Below are 13,121 nucleotides of genomic sequence, written 5' to 3'. Positions count from 1 at the left end.
TAAATATATATACAAAATCAGCTGATACATTACATGAAAGCAAAATATTGTCCATCCCTACAGTTTCATTGTATTCATGCTCAACATTTTGTGCTGTCTCACTGTTCTCTTATTCTGTTCATCTCACATTTGATTTTATACTTTTATCACTATTCTCCTTCCCTCCAATAAATTATCATCTTTTTTTCACATATATTTCACTGAAAGCATGCCACCCATCGGCCCTCCTCTCTCTTAGACTGTCAGGCCAGTGTGAGTAGGACGTAAAAGTGTGAAATGACTCTGTAATGGGCTGAATCAGATGGTTTAATGACAGCCGGTAAGGCTGCACTCAAAGTTCCGGCCCATTCTCTGTCACCCCACGGGGGTCCAGTTTACAGGCCCTCACTGAGCACAGACAGGCTGATGTCATTTCCATGTGGCTGTTTGCCAGACACACTGTAAAATGCCCTCTTCCTCTGGAACAGTGAAAACCCCTCAAAGCAAACGCAGTGAGTCACATTTCCTCTTCTGTGCAAAGCCCTTCCACTTCATTTAGCTTGTAAGGGTGTGTAAAGATTCTTAAACAAGATGCATCTTAGCCTGAAATCAGTAAGGAAAACAAGGCTGCATAATGCTGAATACATCAACATAACATTATACCACTAATACAGCTCTGTGTCTTTATTTCAAGATTCCAGTTGCCTAATTAAATACTAGCGTTAATACAAATACATATGATCAGTGTCAGCATATTCCTGAAGGATCATATGACACTGAAGACTCGAGTAATGATGCTGAGATTTCAGCTTTGCATCACAGAAATAAATAAAATGTAAAAAAAAAAAATTCAAATAGAAAATATTTTTTTTATTGTAATAATATTATGATAATGTATATAATTTTAACATAAATAAAATTATCTGACAATATGCTCTTTCTTTTTCATTGTAATGAGTTCAGTTGTAGATTTTAAATCCCAGCATATTAGTCCATGTTAATCCTTGATAACTTTTATTAAAGGTTATGCACATACACAATATGCATGTGCTGGATTAGATGCAAATAATAAATGTTAAAAATGTTCAAAACTATGTATGTCTCTGACAAAGCTGTTATAATGATAAAGCTAATTCTGTTAGCATTCTGTGAACCCCACACAGGAACTGACTAATAAACTCTTTAATGAGGATTAGAGATTCACATACACAAATCTGATTGATACAATCTGAATGTCTCTTTATCTTTAACATCCACAAATCTCTCTCTCTATCTCTCCATATCCTGTTATATTTATATTGCAAACCAGGCCTCCTGGAAAAAACATGCCTGTGTTGACATTTATGCAAAATGATATTATTCCAGCACTTCGCAATGCAAGTATAATGCTGAACCAGGTGAGCAACTGAGCAAGTTTACTACATCAAAAAAATACAGTCTCCTCCTTTCCACCACTGTGTCTTTTTTCAGTAAATTGTACTTGATGAATAGCAGACAGGGTGGCTGTCAGGGTCTCTCTGTATCCATCCAGGACTGTGAATCATAAGCATTGCTAATAGGCTAATGTGTATTGTCCTGTTAATTCTGTTTCTTTTTCCCCTTTTTCCTGTCTTATTTGGGTCCAAAAGGAGCTGTAAAACACCTAGATGTTGTTAGGTTCAATCTGTGTATGTGTGTTCGTGTTGAGAGAAAGTTTTTTTAATTTTGTGTCAGTGTATTTGACGTTAGCACTGCACTTTTCTGACTATGTGCAATACAATAGGTTTGTGAGTATAAAGTGCATACTTTACACACATGTATGCAAATAAACAAATTCAACATTAACACTGACTATATACACAAGTCAACATTATAAAATTAACTCATGACAGTAGCTGACCATGGAAGAAGAATGTTTACATTGGTTGCTACTATAGCGCCCCTTGTGGCAATCATAATAATGCAATGCATACGTGCACTGTATTATGACACATTTTAACATTTAGTTAAAAATGATCACTGACCTTGCCAAAGTGCTTTTAAATGAAGTTAAATGAATTTTTATTCAGATTTGCTAAATTGAAATTGTTCATTTTGTACTCTGGGCATTGAAAAGTCTAACTTTAACTAGTTTTCTCAGCAAGAACTTCAAAATTTTGCTCCACTATAACAGTAGCTGACCTTAGAAAAATCATGTTTATACTAATTATGATTATAGTGCCCCTCGTGGCAATACTAATAATGCAATGCATACTTGCCCTATATTATGACACATTTTAAAACAAAGTTGACATTTCCATCGGCCATCGTAAATGAAAATGATCACTGACCTTGTCTCGATGCATTCTGGGAATGCAACCTCATAGACAGGGTTTATGTATCTCAGTCAAACTGCTCCTATTACAAATACATTAAAAAAAACATGTTAAATTGTTGTTACAGACCATTTATACTCACATCTGGTACATCTGGTGTCATTTTTTTGTACTCTAGATGTGCATCTGTGTGAGTGGGATTCTTTATGTTAGTACAGATACAGTCTGTGTTTTTGCGGTGTGTAAGTGTACTTAGCATGCATGCATGTGAGATAGTGCTGGAATGGTGATGGGTCAGGGCGCTGTGAAACATCAGGCCTCACAGCCTTGGGATAATTTTAGCCCTGGTGCACTGTACACTGCTACAGTATCTCTCACACCGGCAGATTAATAGAGTTACAGAAGCCTCTACTGTATCACTGCTGTTGCCTGAGCCATTCCCATAGACAGTGGTGGGTGGAGAGAAAGAAAGAGTGTGGAGATACAGAAGGAGGTCGAGAAGAGGAATAGAGAGGAAAACAAGAGAAAGTATTGAGTTTGAGCAGAGTCTCCTGCAGAGTTAATTCGTTTTGCATAGGAATGAATGAGAGATTGCGATGGTCAGCAAGATTTTCAGTAAAATGTGCAAATCAGGCTCTTTTGGAAAACAGGATATCATGGTGCTTCTTGCATGTTTGGTGACACTTTCAAGGTTCAGTTGAGTTCAGTTTGAGTTCAGTTTGATTAGTGGTGTTAAAAGGATAATGCCATATTGAATTTGAAAGTAACATACTGTAGAACCTACGCTAAACTTAACCGATAATGTTAACAAAAGCAAACATGAGCTGGTAATGGGTTGTAAAACATTGAAAATTGCATGCAAACATTTACAAATCATGCACTGTTGTAAAATTGCTTTGAGTACATAGTATTGTGCAAGGAACCACATGAAAATAAGCCTTTGTTGATTGATAATTTGCCCCATAATCATAATTTGCATGAAAAGGAAATTATGTCTTTTACTCCCACTAGTGTTCATTTCAGCTAGAAACTGAATTGAATGTATAGGAACAGTCTTCGAGTTTTTTGTTAGCATTCCTAGGCTGAAAACGCATTCATAAACTGAATAGATTTTATTCTTATCTGGAGTAGAATAAATTGTTACCTTGCAAAGCCATTTTATATGCTTTTACTGTATATAAATTGTTGAATTACACAGTAACCAGATTAAACATTGCACAAATGGCAATTCAAAATTCAACACTTATCACAGTTACTGAATTAGAGAGAGAGAGAGAGAAAAAAACTAATCTGAAAGCAATTACAAATGAAATGATCAGTGTAAGTGAACACAAATGTCCCTAATGCTTCTACAACATATTCGCTATGTACTGTTAGTTAAATGACGTTACATTATTAACATTAATTTATCATGGAGCGAATGTAGATGTTACTGCTGCTGTTCTAGATTAATCCACAGCATGAACCTCTCAAATTGATTATTATTAAGTGAAACAAAAACAGTGTTTTACCGTATTTTTGGATAATTTACTTACAGTAAGTATGAGTGCATCTGGCATTAATTCCCTGTATATATTTTTTCTTTTGTTCTACAAATGGTAAGTACATACTGTACATATGTTGGATGTCCTTGGGATGCACGGCTCTCATAAGCCTGATCATATTTCCCATGAGGCACTGGGGTACAATGGAACACAACTTGAGGTTTAACACAAACCCATTGAGGTTTATAAATCCGGGACAGACAACACCATCGGGGAGGAAGGCAAGTGATATACAATCAAATCACTAACTAGAGGAATCTGCCTCTAAACCCCACAGAGCGGAGATCAGAAAGATAAACAAACTAGTTTGAGATGGAGACAGAGTTGGAAAACAATTGAAAGTAGGAAGTATAGAGCGCCCGAGGCTTGCTCTGGCATTCACGATCTTTCCGCTTGACTCAGCTTTCTATTGCCTAATTATTAGCATTATAAACTATTTTCCTATTTTATGTCTATTCCTCCTACTTGGTTTGTTCATCTGCTCCTCTACAGTTTATCACCAAGCTCTTTTGAAACATTTTACTCACTTTTACATTTATAATTATATGAGTAAATACAAAGCTATTTAAACTAGAAAATGGTGTCATCAGGAGGCATGTGGCCTAAATAAGGAGTTTTCAAACTGTGTTTTCAAACCCTAGTTCAAAAAACAACTCAATGTGTGATAATTCTGAATTCTTGCTTTTAATATTTGTAAGGAAATAATCGAGCCCGTCCTCCAACAAAAAACGACCATATAGGTCGTTTGTGCAAGCATTTATTACGACCTATATTTATGTTTTAAAGTTAAGCGCCCTCTAAAAATAATGACAGTATCGCTTTGAGTCTGTTGTCATGAATTGACGTATAATGTCATTACCAATCAAAACGCACGTTAATTTAAATGCAATGTATGGGCGTTTTACACCGATCTCACAGTATTTCCTACATATTTTCCTACTGTAGGTGGCTTATTCGTTCGAATGACCACACCTAACCCCACCCCTAAACCCAACCCTCACAGAAATCATGCTAAATTATGATTTATTCCATTCCCTGGAATCGAACCCATGATAGCATGATTACATATCAAGGTATAACGCAATAATCTACTAACTGAGCTACACGAAACGCAAACCAGAGGACAAATAAAAGAGTACAAAACATTAATATGAAAACTACCTTTTGCCGATAGGGGCGCAATTGTAGTATATATGCTCTGATGGGTCGTATTTCAGGGATTTGGACAAACGACCTATACAAGCGTATTGGTTGGAGGACAGGTTGAAATAATCACTATTTCTTTTGTTCATACTTAGGTAGGGATTTAAACACCACTCAAAATAATACCCCAAATATTGCAATTTGTTGAGGAGACAAAACTAACACCGTTATAAGTGATCAGATGTATGATTTTCCCCGGCGGATAGCAATGCAGAATGTTTCGTGCTGTGCCTGGTATGGGTTATTTTTTAAGTGCTGTGTGCCCTTCCACCAGTAACCTTGAGCATCAATTGAGTGTTGTTGATTAGCATTCCCATAGTGCTTCACGTCTATGCTATACTTTTTAAAGGAATCAACCTACAAATGGGATGAAAAAAAAAAATACAACACACTTCACTTTGGAGCTACGCACACAACACATTTAACGGCCATAAAGTGATGTATGTCACATAAAACAAAAGGAAATGATGTAGAGCAGGATTTTCCCCACCCAAACGACCTTACTTACTAGACAAGAAATGGAGATGGATAAAGTTATATTTTGATTGAACTATGCACAGTAAGTGACATTTAAGAAACTAAATAGGGTTTAGATTTAAAACATATGTTCTATTACAGCAAAATGCATCTGTGACGGAAGAAATTAAACAGCCTTAGTATTTCATATGAAATAAGAAATGCTCCTGTGTCGCATTACAAGTGTCAAAATCTGAGAGAAATATGCAGAGACAGTTTTGCAGTCTGTTCTGTTAGCTCACAATGATGCGTTGGCTTCTCTGCAGTAACTCAAAAATAGTGTGGGACTACAAAAGGTCCCCTCATCTCACTGTGGGTTTTGTGGAGCATTAAATGAACTTAACCCATCACCACAGCGTTCAGGCCCATACCATAAGCGGCCATTAAAATGGCATCAAATTCACACCTTAGTAATTTTCCTCCATATGTGGAGTGCATGTGCAATCCCATCAACTTAAAAAAAGATAACACTTACCTTCAGCTTCAAATCCTACTTTAATTTGGCTGGGGAAATATCCACCGCAATTCTAGGTTTATCATGCAAATCCAGTGACCACTGGAGCTGGAAAAAACATTAGTAGAGATCTTTTTTTGGGGGGCGGGGGTAAGTATGGTAAGTATTGAGTTTCTCTGGCCAGGGCTGTAAAATGAAATAACTGGTCCGGATAGAAAAGAAAATGAGTGATGTGTGGAGTTAATGGGCTTTTCATACAAATGAGGGATGGCTGAATTAGTGAGGGTGCCCATGGAGGCGTTCAGGAGAGAACATCGGCTTTGTTCGGAGCCAGTACCGTTGAAACCTTTTATCCCGTACCGTTCGCTAACGATGGACGAGGTAACTGCGCTATAACATGAGCTTGTCTGATAAACCCAATGGATTCTGTCTCTTTATTCATGTTGAATGAAACTGACCAATTTCAGTCTGAGTTTCAGTCTGAATTGCAATGTTGGAATATATCATAGCAGTGATATACTGTAGCATGGTCTTAAAAAAGTTAATATGAGATCAAATTCAACTTAGGCTTATTGGGAAAAACATGCCTCGGTCTACATTTTTGCGAAACTCAAAAAGTGTACATATTCATTTCATATAACTCACTGTACTTTCCCGCTGAAATTAACACTACTGGCAGTAAAACACACAGATGTTTCACACAAATTATGTTTTCGGGGGCAGATTATCTATTTATAAAGACTTATTTTCATGCAGTTCCTTGAACAATTTTTTTTTATGTTATGTTTCTCTCAAAACACTTTTTGCATTAGTTGCATTATTTGTAAACTAATACATTTGTTTTATGTTTTCCAGCTCTAACCAGCTCTAAATCTTGTTTTTCTGGTGTAGTAAACTCATTCTGTAACTCACCTGGTAGCTCTTCATTACACTAGCAATACAAAGTGAGGGAATCACACATCCTAATAAAAGACTTCTAGAGATGAGCAAAAATTGCAGGGTTCCTTAAGCGAATGTATTTTTAGCTCACATTTCCTTTCTTTAATACTATAAGGTTTAGGGTAGTTGGTATGTTATTTTCAAATGGAATATAGCATACACATTTAATTTCTGAGTTGCCGCGATACATACAACAACCAAAGCAAAACAATGTCACCTGATTCGTATTCATATGTTTCAGAAAAAAACTAACCAAAGCATCACTCATTGGACATTTCACATCATTTTGCAAAAATGTCGCCACATGCATGAGCCTGGGTTGACTTAAGATAGTCTTTTGTGTTCATCAGTGCATACCTGTCATATACAGTGGAGACCACTTTTACAATTCATTCAAGTCCCAATGGATAAAATCAAGTCCTGCCATACATTTTTACCCATTGAAAATTCTGTTTCACCAAGCAGTGAGTCACACTGTGAGAGTAAAATGCAATTATGTTGTTGTAAATAGTCTGAGAAGTTGTGTATAAGTCTAAATGTAAAAATATATAACAACTATAGTCTCTTTCATTTGACTACACTGAATAAACAGCAGAACAAAAATACAAAATGTGTATCTCTTTCGCACACACACACTTCCTCTAACCCCCTATCCATTTCTCTGCATTATTTCACTCCATTTAAAATTGCCACCCGCTTCCGTCTTGCCAAGCCTGAATTGATTTTTTAGGAATTCAAAGCCTTTCACCCCTCTGAGTCTCTGTTGTGCCAGCGCATAATGTAGTTTGCATATGACTAATCATCTGTCGTGTTTATATGTAATCTCATATCATTTCAGTCTATGTCCCCTGTTTTGTATCTCCCTCTCTTCTTTCCTCTCTCATTTCTTTGCTCCTGACAGTATTGCTATTGTGAATCATAAACCAAAACTACCTTTTCTCAAAACACATGCAAATATCCCAGGCACTCGGTAAGACAGACGAGGACTCATGCAGTCGTAAGACTACCTAATGTTTCACGTAAGAGCCTGTGGGCGGCATTCTCAATGAAACCTCTAACACAGTGTTTCTCAACGGGTGGGTCGTGACCAAAACAAGTAACAGGTCTGCTCTGACAATGCCAAATGCAAATTATGAAAAACAACTTACCATAAAATTGTGCATATTTAGGATAGCACAATATGTATTTTAAAAGGGAGAAGAATATCTTATTTGATGCCAAAGGTGCATGCTTAAAAATAAAGGTTCCAAAATGGGTTTATTTCAGTGATGCCATTGAAGAACCATTTTTGGTTCCCAAAGAACCTTTTAGTGAAAAGTTCTTAAAAGAACTATTATTTTCTTAGTGTAAAGAATATTAAAAAAATCTAAAGAACCCTTTTCCACCATTAAGAACCTTTTGTGTAAGGTTGCATGAATGTTTATAGTTCTTCATGGAACCATCAATACTAATAAAGAACCTTTATTTTCAAGAGTGAATTCCATAGAAGAACCATTTTTGGGTTCCCCAAAGAACCTTTCAGTGAACACTTCTTGAAAAAATTTATTATTTAATAATCAAAAATTTTTTTTTAACTATGACGAACCTTTTGCACAAATGAAAAGTTTCCATGGAAATGTAATAATCATTTTTTTTAACTACCAAAGCTAAGCATCTTTTTTTTTTTTTTAGAGTCTACTTTCGTGCAAAAACATATGTCACTTGGTAATATGGTAACATTTTGAATATTTGGCCCAATGCTTGTTCGAATATGGTAAATCACACTTCAGATGTTACGTATTGTCAAGCTTCCCATTTAGCCTATGCCAAGTTAATTATTTTGCTTATTGTTGGGCCATTGCATTTGATGGTTAAACAGGCCTAAGTTGGTTTGCTGGTTTTAGCTGACTTAAGATGTTCTCCCAGCCTGGCCAAGCTCAAAACCCTTCTAGCCAACAGACAAACTAAGGCCAGCTTAGCTAGTTTAAAAGATTTACCTTTTCAGCAGGACAAACAACTCAAGACTGTTTGTAAAGACATTTTAGTGACTTTTATATGATGTGGCAATGTGGCATCACAGTGAGTTTCCACTCAATGTCTATTGTAAATTCTGAAACCTAAGGCAAAACCAGTTGAGAACTGCTTTGAACTGTAGAACAGCCCTTTTCATTGCAGTTTTATTGATGCATAGCTATTAAGTATCAGACCTTTTAGTAGGCGGAGATGAGATGGGTAACACACCTTCTCTTCTCATGTTGTCTTTGGGGTCGAGCGTAATTGTTTTGAATCCTCCAGGGCAGTGGCTCATTTTTCTGCAAAATGCATTGCTCCCGTGATGTTCACTTTATACTCAATGCATTATTAGCTATATAAATCTACAAAGAGGTGAAAGGCATAACATTCTCAGTTTTGTCTACATAGCAATTCTAATACAACATAACACTGGTTATTAAGAACAAGGGAGATCAGAGTAGGAAACAGACTATGAGGCGTATCTAGTTGCTTTTCAGTCTTCACATTAAGCTAAGTTGTTATAGATGAAATTAAATTGAAATGTAGCCAATTTACTTTCTTAATAAATGTTACTGTTTTTCTTGTGCAAGATTTATCAGTGCATATTATACATTTGAGGGAATTAAAAAATTTTTATTTACTTTCTCTGAACTCTGAAATGACTGTTAATTAAATCACATGGCCATTTGGGTTGGGATAATAATAATAATAAAAAATACAAATAAACAGTTGGGGGAGACACGCTCCTGTCCTTTAAATATTCATTAATGAAACCTCTGCCCTTTTTCTCCTTGTGTTCCTCCTTCAGATTTTTCATATGACATATGACCTGGCGAGTGCAGTGGTAAGAATCTTTAACCTGATTGGCATGATGTTGTTGCTGTGTCACTGGGACGGATGCCTGCAGTTTCTGGTGCCTCTCCTGCAAGACTTCCCTCCTGATTGCTGGGTGTCACTAAATGGTATGGTTGTAAGTATACAAAACTTTTCATTACTCCTCCAGAACTATTTTTCAGATTTGATTTTGAACTACACACTGGATCAGGTCAAAATTACCATTTGATCAGTGGGCAAGAAAATGGTTCTCTAAATGTTTAACTGTTCTTAATTAAAAAACGTATTAAGAATGACAGTAAATATATGCTGTGTCAGTATTACCGTAATTACGAGATGACAAAATTAATCGTTTCTATGGCAACTCTTACGGATCCAGGAGTGACTTTGTTGGTTATAACAGCAAAATACTTAGTCACTACATAAATTCACCTCTTGCAAAATACAGAAGAACAAAGAAAGCACCTGCTACACTTGTAATAATAAAATGGCATATCAAACTGAAGTATGAGTAGAGGTCATTAACTAACTAGTCTTCGCTGTTTGTCTGACTGTCTGATACTGCATGCAAAACTGGAAAACACTTGTGAAAATCGTAAGCTCCAATCTCTGCAACGCAGCTTCTAAAGGACAAGGATGTTTTTTATCATTTTTTCTAGGAACCTAAATCATGTCCTAACATGTTGAAATTATGAATGATTGTGAAGAAAATCTTATCATTAAATTTGTTTGCCAGTTTATTTATTTATTTGTGGAGGCAATTAGAAACAAATGACCTAGATATTTCAGAGACAAAATTGTATATACTACATAAATTTTTTCATTAATTTTAACAAAAAAGTCTCAAATAAATTATATTCCTTTAGAAAAGATTTTAGATTTTAAAATAGATTTTCTATTTATCAAACAGTCCTATAAATAACAATGATACCTTTCTAGCATTATTTCTGAAGAATCACGTGACACTGAATTCTGGAGTAAATAATTAAATTTTTCTTAAACATTAAAATAGAAAAATGTTATTTTAAATTATAATAATATTTTATAATATTACAGTTTTTTTCCCTGTATTTTGATCAAATAAAAGCAGCCTTGGTGTGCACAAAAAAACCTATTCTGAATTCTAGGTTAGCACACAAAAAAGGGTTGATCGCTCTACATGCTGACAAGATGGAATGATGTTACAGACAATATTCAAAAGGAATTGCAACTTTATTGTATTTAACTTTTCAATTTGTGGATGCATACATTGAGACACCATCCAATTGCAATTGCAAATCACACATTTGCGTTTCCATTTTCTTTTCCAGGCATGAAAGATGTCTGCCAAGTCCATTTGCAATTGCATTTCCAATGTATTAAAAGTTATGATTCTCTCATTTTGGAATAGCAATAGAAAAATCACCAATTCCTATTTCAGTTTCTCCACATCCTGCTCCAACCCTCACAATATTCAAGGGGAATCTCAATCCCCTTTGCACTTGCATTTCCAGTGCCTAAAACAGTCAGCTGTCAGTCAGTCTTGAGGGTGGGGTTTATTGACATAGTCAGAAAGTATGCCACACCCCCTACTGGTGGAAAACCAAGAACAGTCCACAAATTGAAAATGCAATTGCACATACAATTTGCAATTCCTTTTGAATATTGTCCAGAATATCATTTCATACAGACAGTCTGAAGTTGTCTGTTTTTGGCCAGAATAAGCTGAAGTGTGCAATCCAAAAACTGTTCATTGTCAATAGCCATTTTTGTTGAATTCACTGTAGGTTTGGTGGTTTTACATGACATCACAACAGACATGTGGGAAAATTAAGAGAATTTCAGACGGAGTTTCAAACTTCAGTATGTTTGAAAAAATCATGACACCTAAAACCATTTACACAACATGACTGCAGCAATAAACCAAACAGCCAGTCAGAATAATATAAAATAAAAAAAAGTAAATTAAACAGCAAGCATATGAATATTTAGACTTGCACGTCCCATTACTGTTACAATCCGAGAGTCACTAGGCAAAACATTTTACACTTGACCTTTATCAAACGAGAGCTGTTCAGCTAATCAGGACAGATGGCTCGCTGTAGTTTTTCACCGCACATCATGTTTGTGCTAAATGGATGTTTAAATGCCAAAAAACATTTTCGAATGAGTTCAACTCACATTCCAGGTCAAACTGCATCGCTGGTAAAAACATTAGGCTTTTTTAGTTCAAGGCCAACTCTTTTAGGAAGTCATATTTCTCAAATTTTTTGCTAACAAAAATGATGCATTCACTTCACTTTGAAAGTGTGCACAGCCATCAGCAGACGGCCTGTAATGGGCATGTGCAAATCTCTTTGCATATTCGTCTGAGCTTGACATCACATTGGATGTCTTGGGTGGTGGTGGTGGTGGGGTAATAAGGATGTTTGCAGTTACGCAAGCATAACTCCTCAAGTGCTGTGGGGCTCAATCTACCTTTGAGCTGCTCTGTGATACTGCAGACCCCTCGGCTCTGGAGGGACTTACCGGGAATCAATGATAGTCATGATTTGAAATGTTCCGAAACCTCTGGCTCTGTTGAACGTGACATTTCTGACAAATTGAAGTTGCTCTGTGATGAGCGTCATGAAGCCTTAGCTGTGTCTGTTTTATCTCAGAAACATTTTTACATCATGCACATTATTTGCCTCAAAAAATAAGTGACATAAATGACATAACTGCTCTCCAAAAATGTATTTTTGAAATTCTAAGCATTCAAATGCACTTAAAAAGAAACATCATATCTATCTCGCATCTTTTGAAAGCTAAAGAAGAGGTCAAACTCTTGTGGCATTTCACTGCAGTTTGATGCGATTGGAAGTTGATATTGCCCCTTGTGGCTCTGATTTAAAATTCTAGCCTCAAGTTCTTCATTATTATTATTTTATTTTTTAAAACAGAGAATGAGAACTTATTGCAGTACATAAACACTTGAGATCGGTTACAAAACTAGTTAGCATTTTAAAAGATCATATGAAAGCTATTTCAAAATCAGAATGTTCCAAATCAGTTAACAGTTTTAAAATGCTAGATGTTTTATCACTAATGCAACAAAAAGAAAAGCAAATAATGCACACTGAGAGTGTATTTGATTATCTTATTGCCACAGATGATGCTGGGAAACGTAATGTAAATTGGTATCGATAAGAAGCCTCATTTGCTCACCAGGCTGCATTTAATTAATAAAAAAAATTGTTGAAAATGTATTATATTTTAAAATGTATTTTATTTCTGTGAATTTACAGCATCATTACTCCAGTCTTCAGTGTCACATGATCCTTCAGAAATTCTAATATTTCTGATTTGATGCTCAAAAAGCTTTTCTATTTATTGTCAATATTTTTT

General features: G+C 35.7%; 1 protein-coding gene across 1 annotated transcript in view; it reads left to right on the top strand.

Annotated features, from left to right (window-relative positions):
- Positions 1–13,121, top strand: part of LOC127942374 (potassium/sodium hyperpolarization-activated cyclic nucleotide-gated channel 1-like) — an 81,742-nt gene that overhangs the window by 29,564 nt on the left and 39,057 nt on the right. The window contains exon 3 of the mRNA XM_052538082.1: positions 9,730–9,891. Coding sequence (XP_052394042.1) covers positions 9,730–9,891 — 162 coding nt within the window. The remainder of the gene's footprint in view (positions 1–9,729; positions 9,892–13,121) is intronic.

The sequence above is a fragment of the Carassius gibelio genome, chromosome A21 (assembly GCF_023724105.1).
Source record: "Carassius gibelio isolate Cgi1373 ecotype wild population from Czech Republic chromosome A21, carGib1.2-hapl.c, whole genome shotgun sequence".
Classification (NCBI taxonomy): Eukaryota; Metazoa; Chordata; class Actinopteri; order Cypriniformes; family Cyprinidae; genus Carassius; species Carassius gibelio.
The sequence above is the reverse complement of the archived record's forward strand: the minus strand, read 5'-3'. Positions and strand labels throughout refer to the sequence as shown.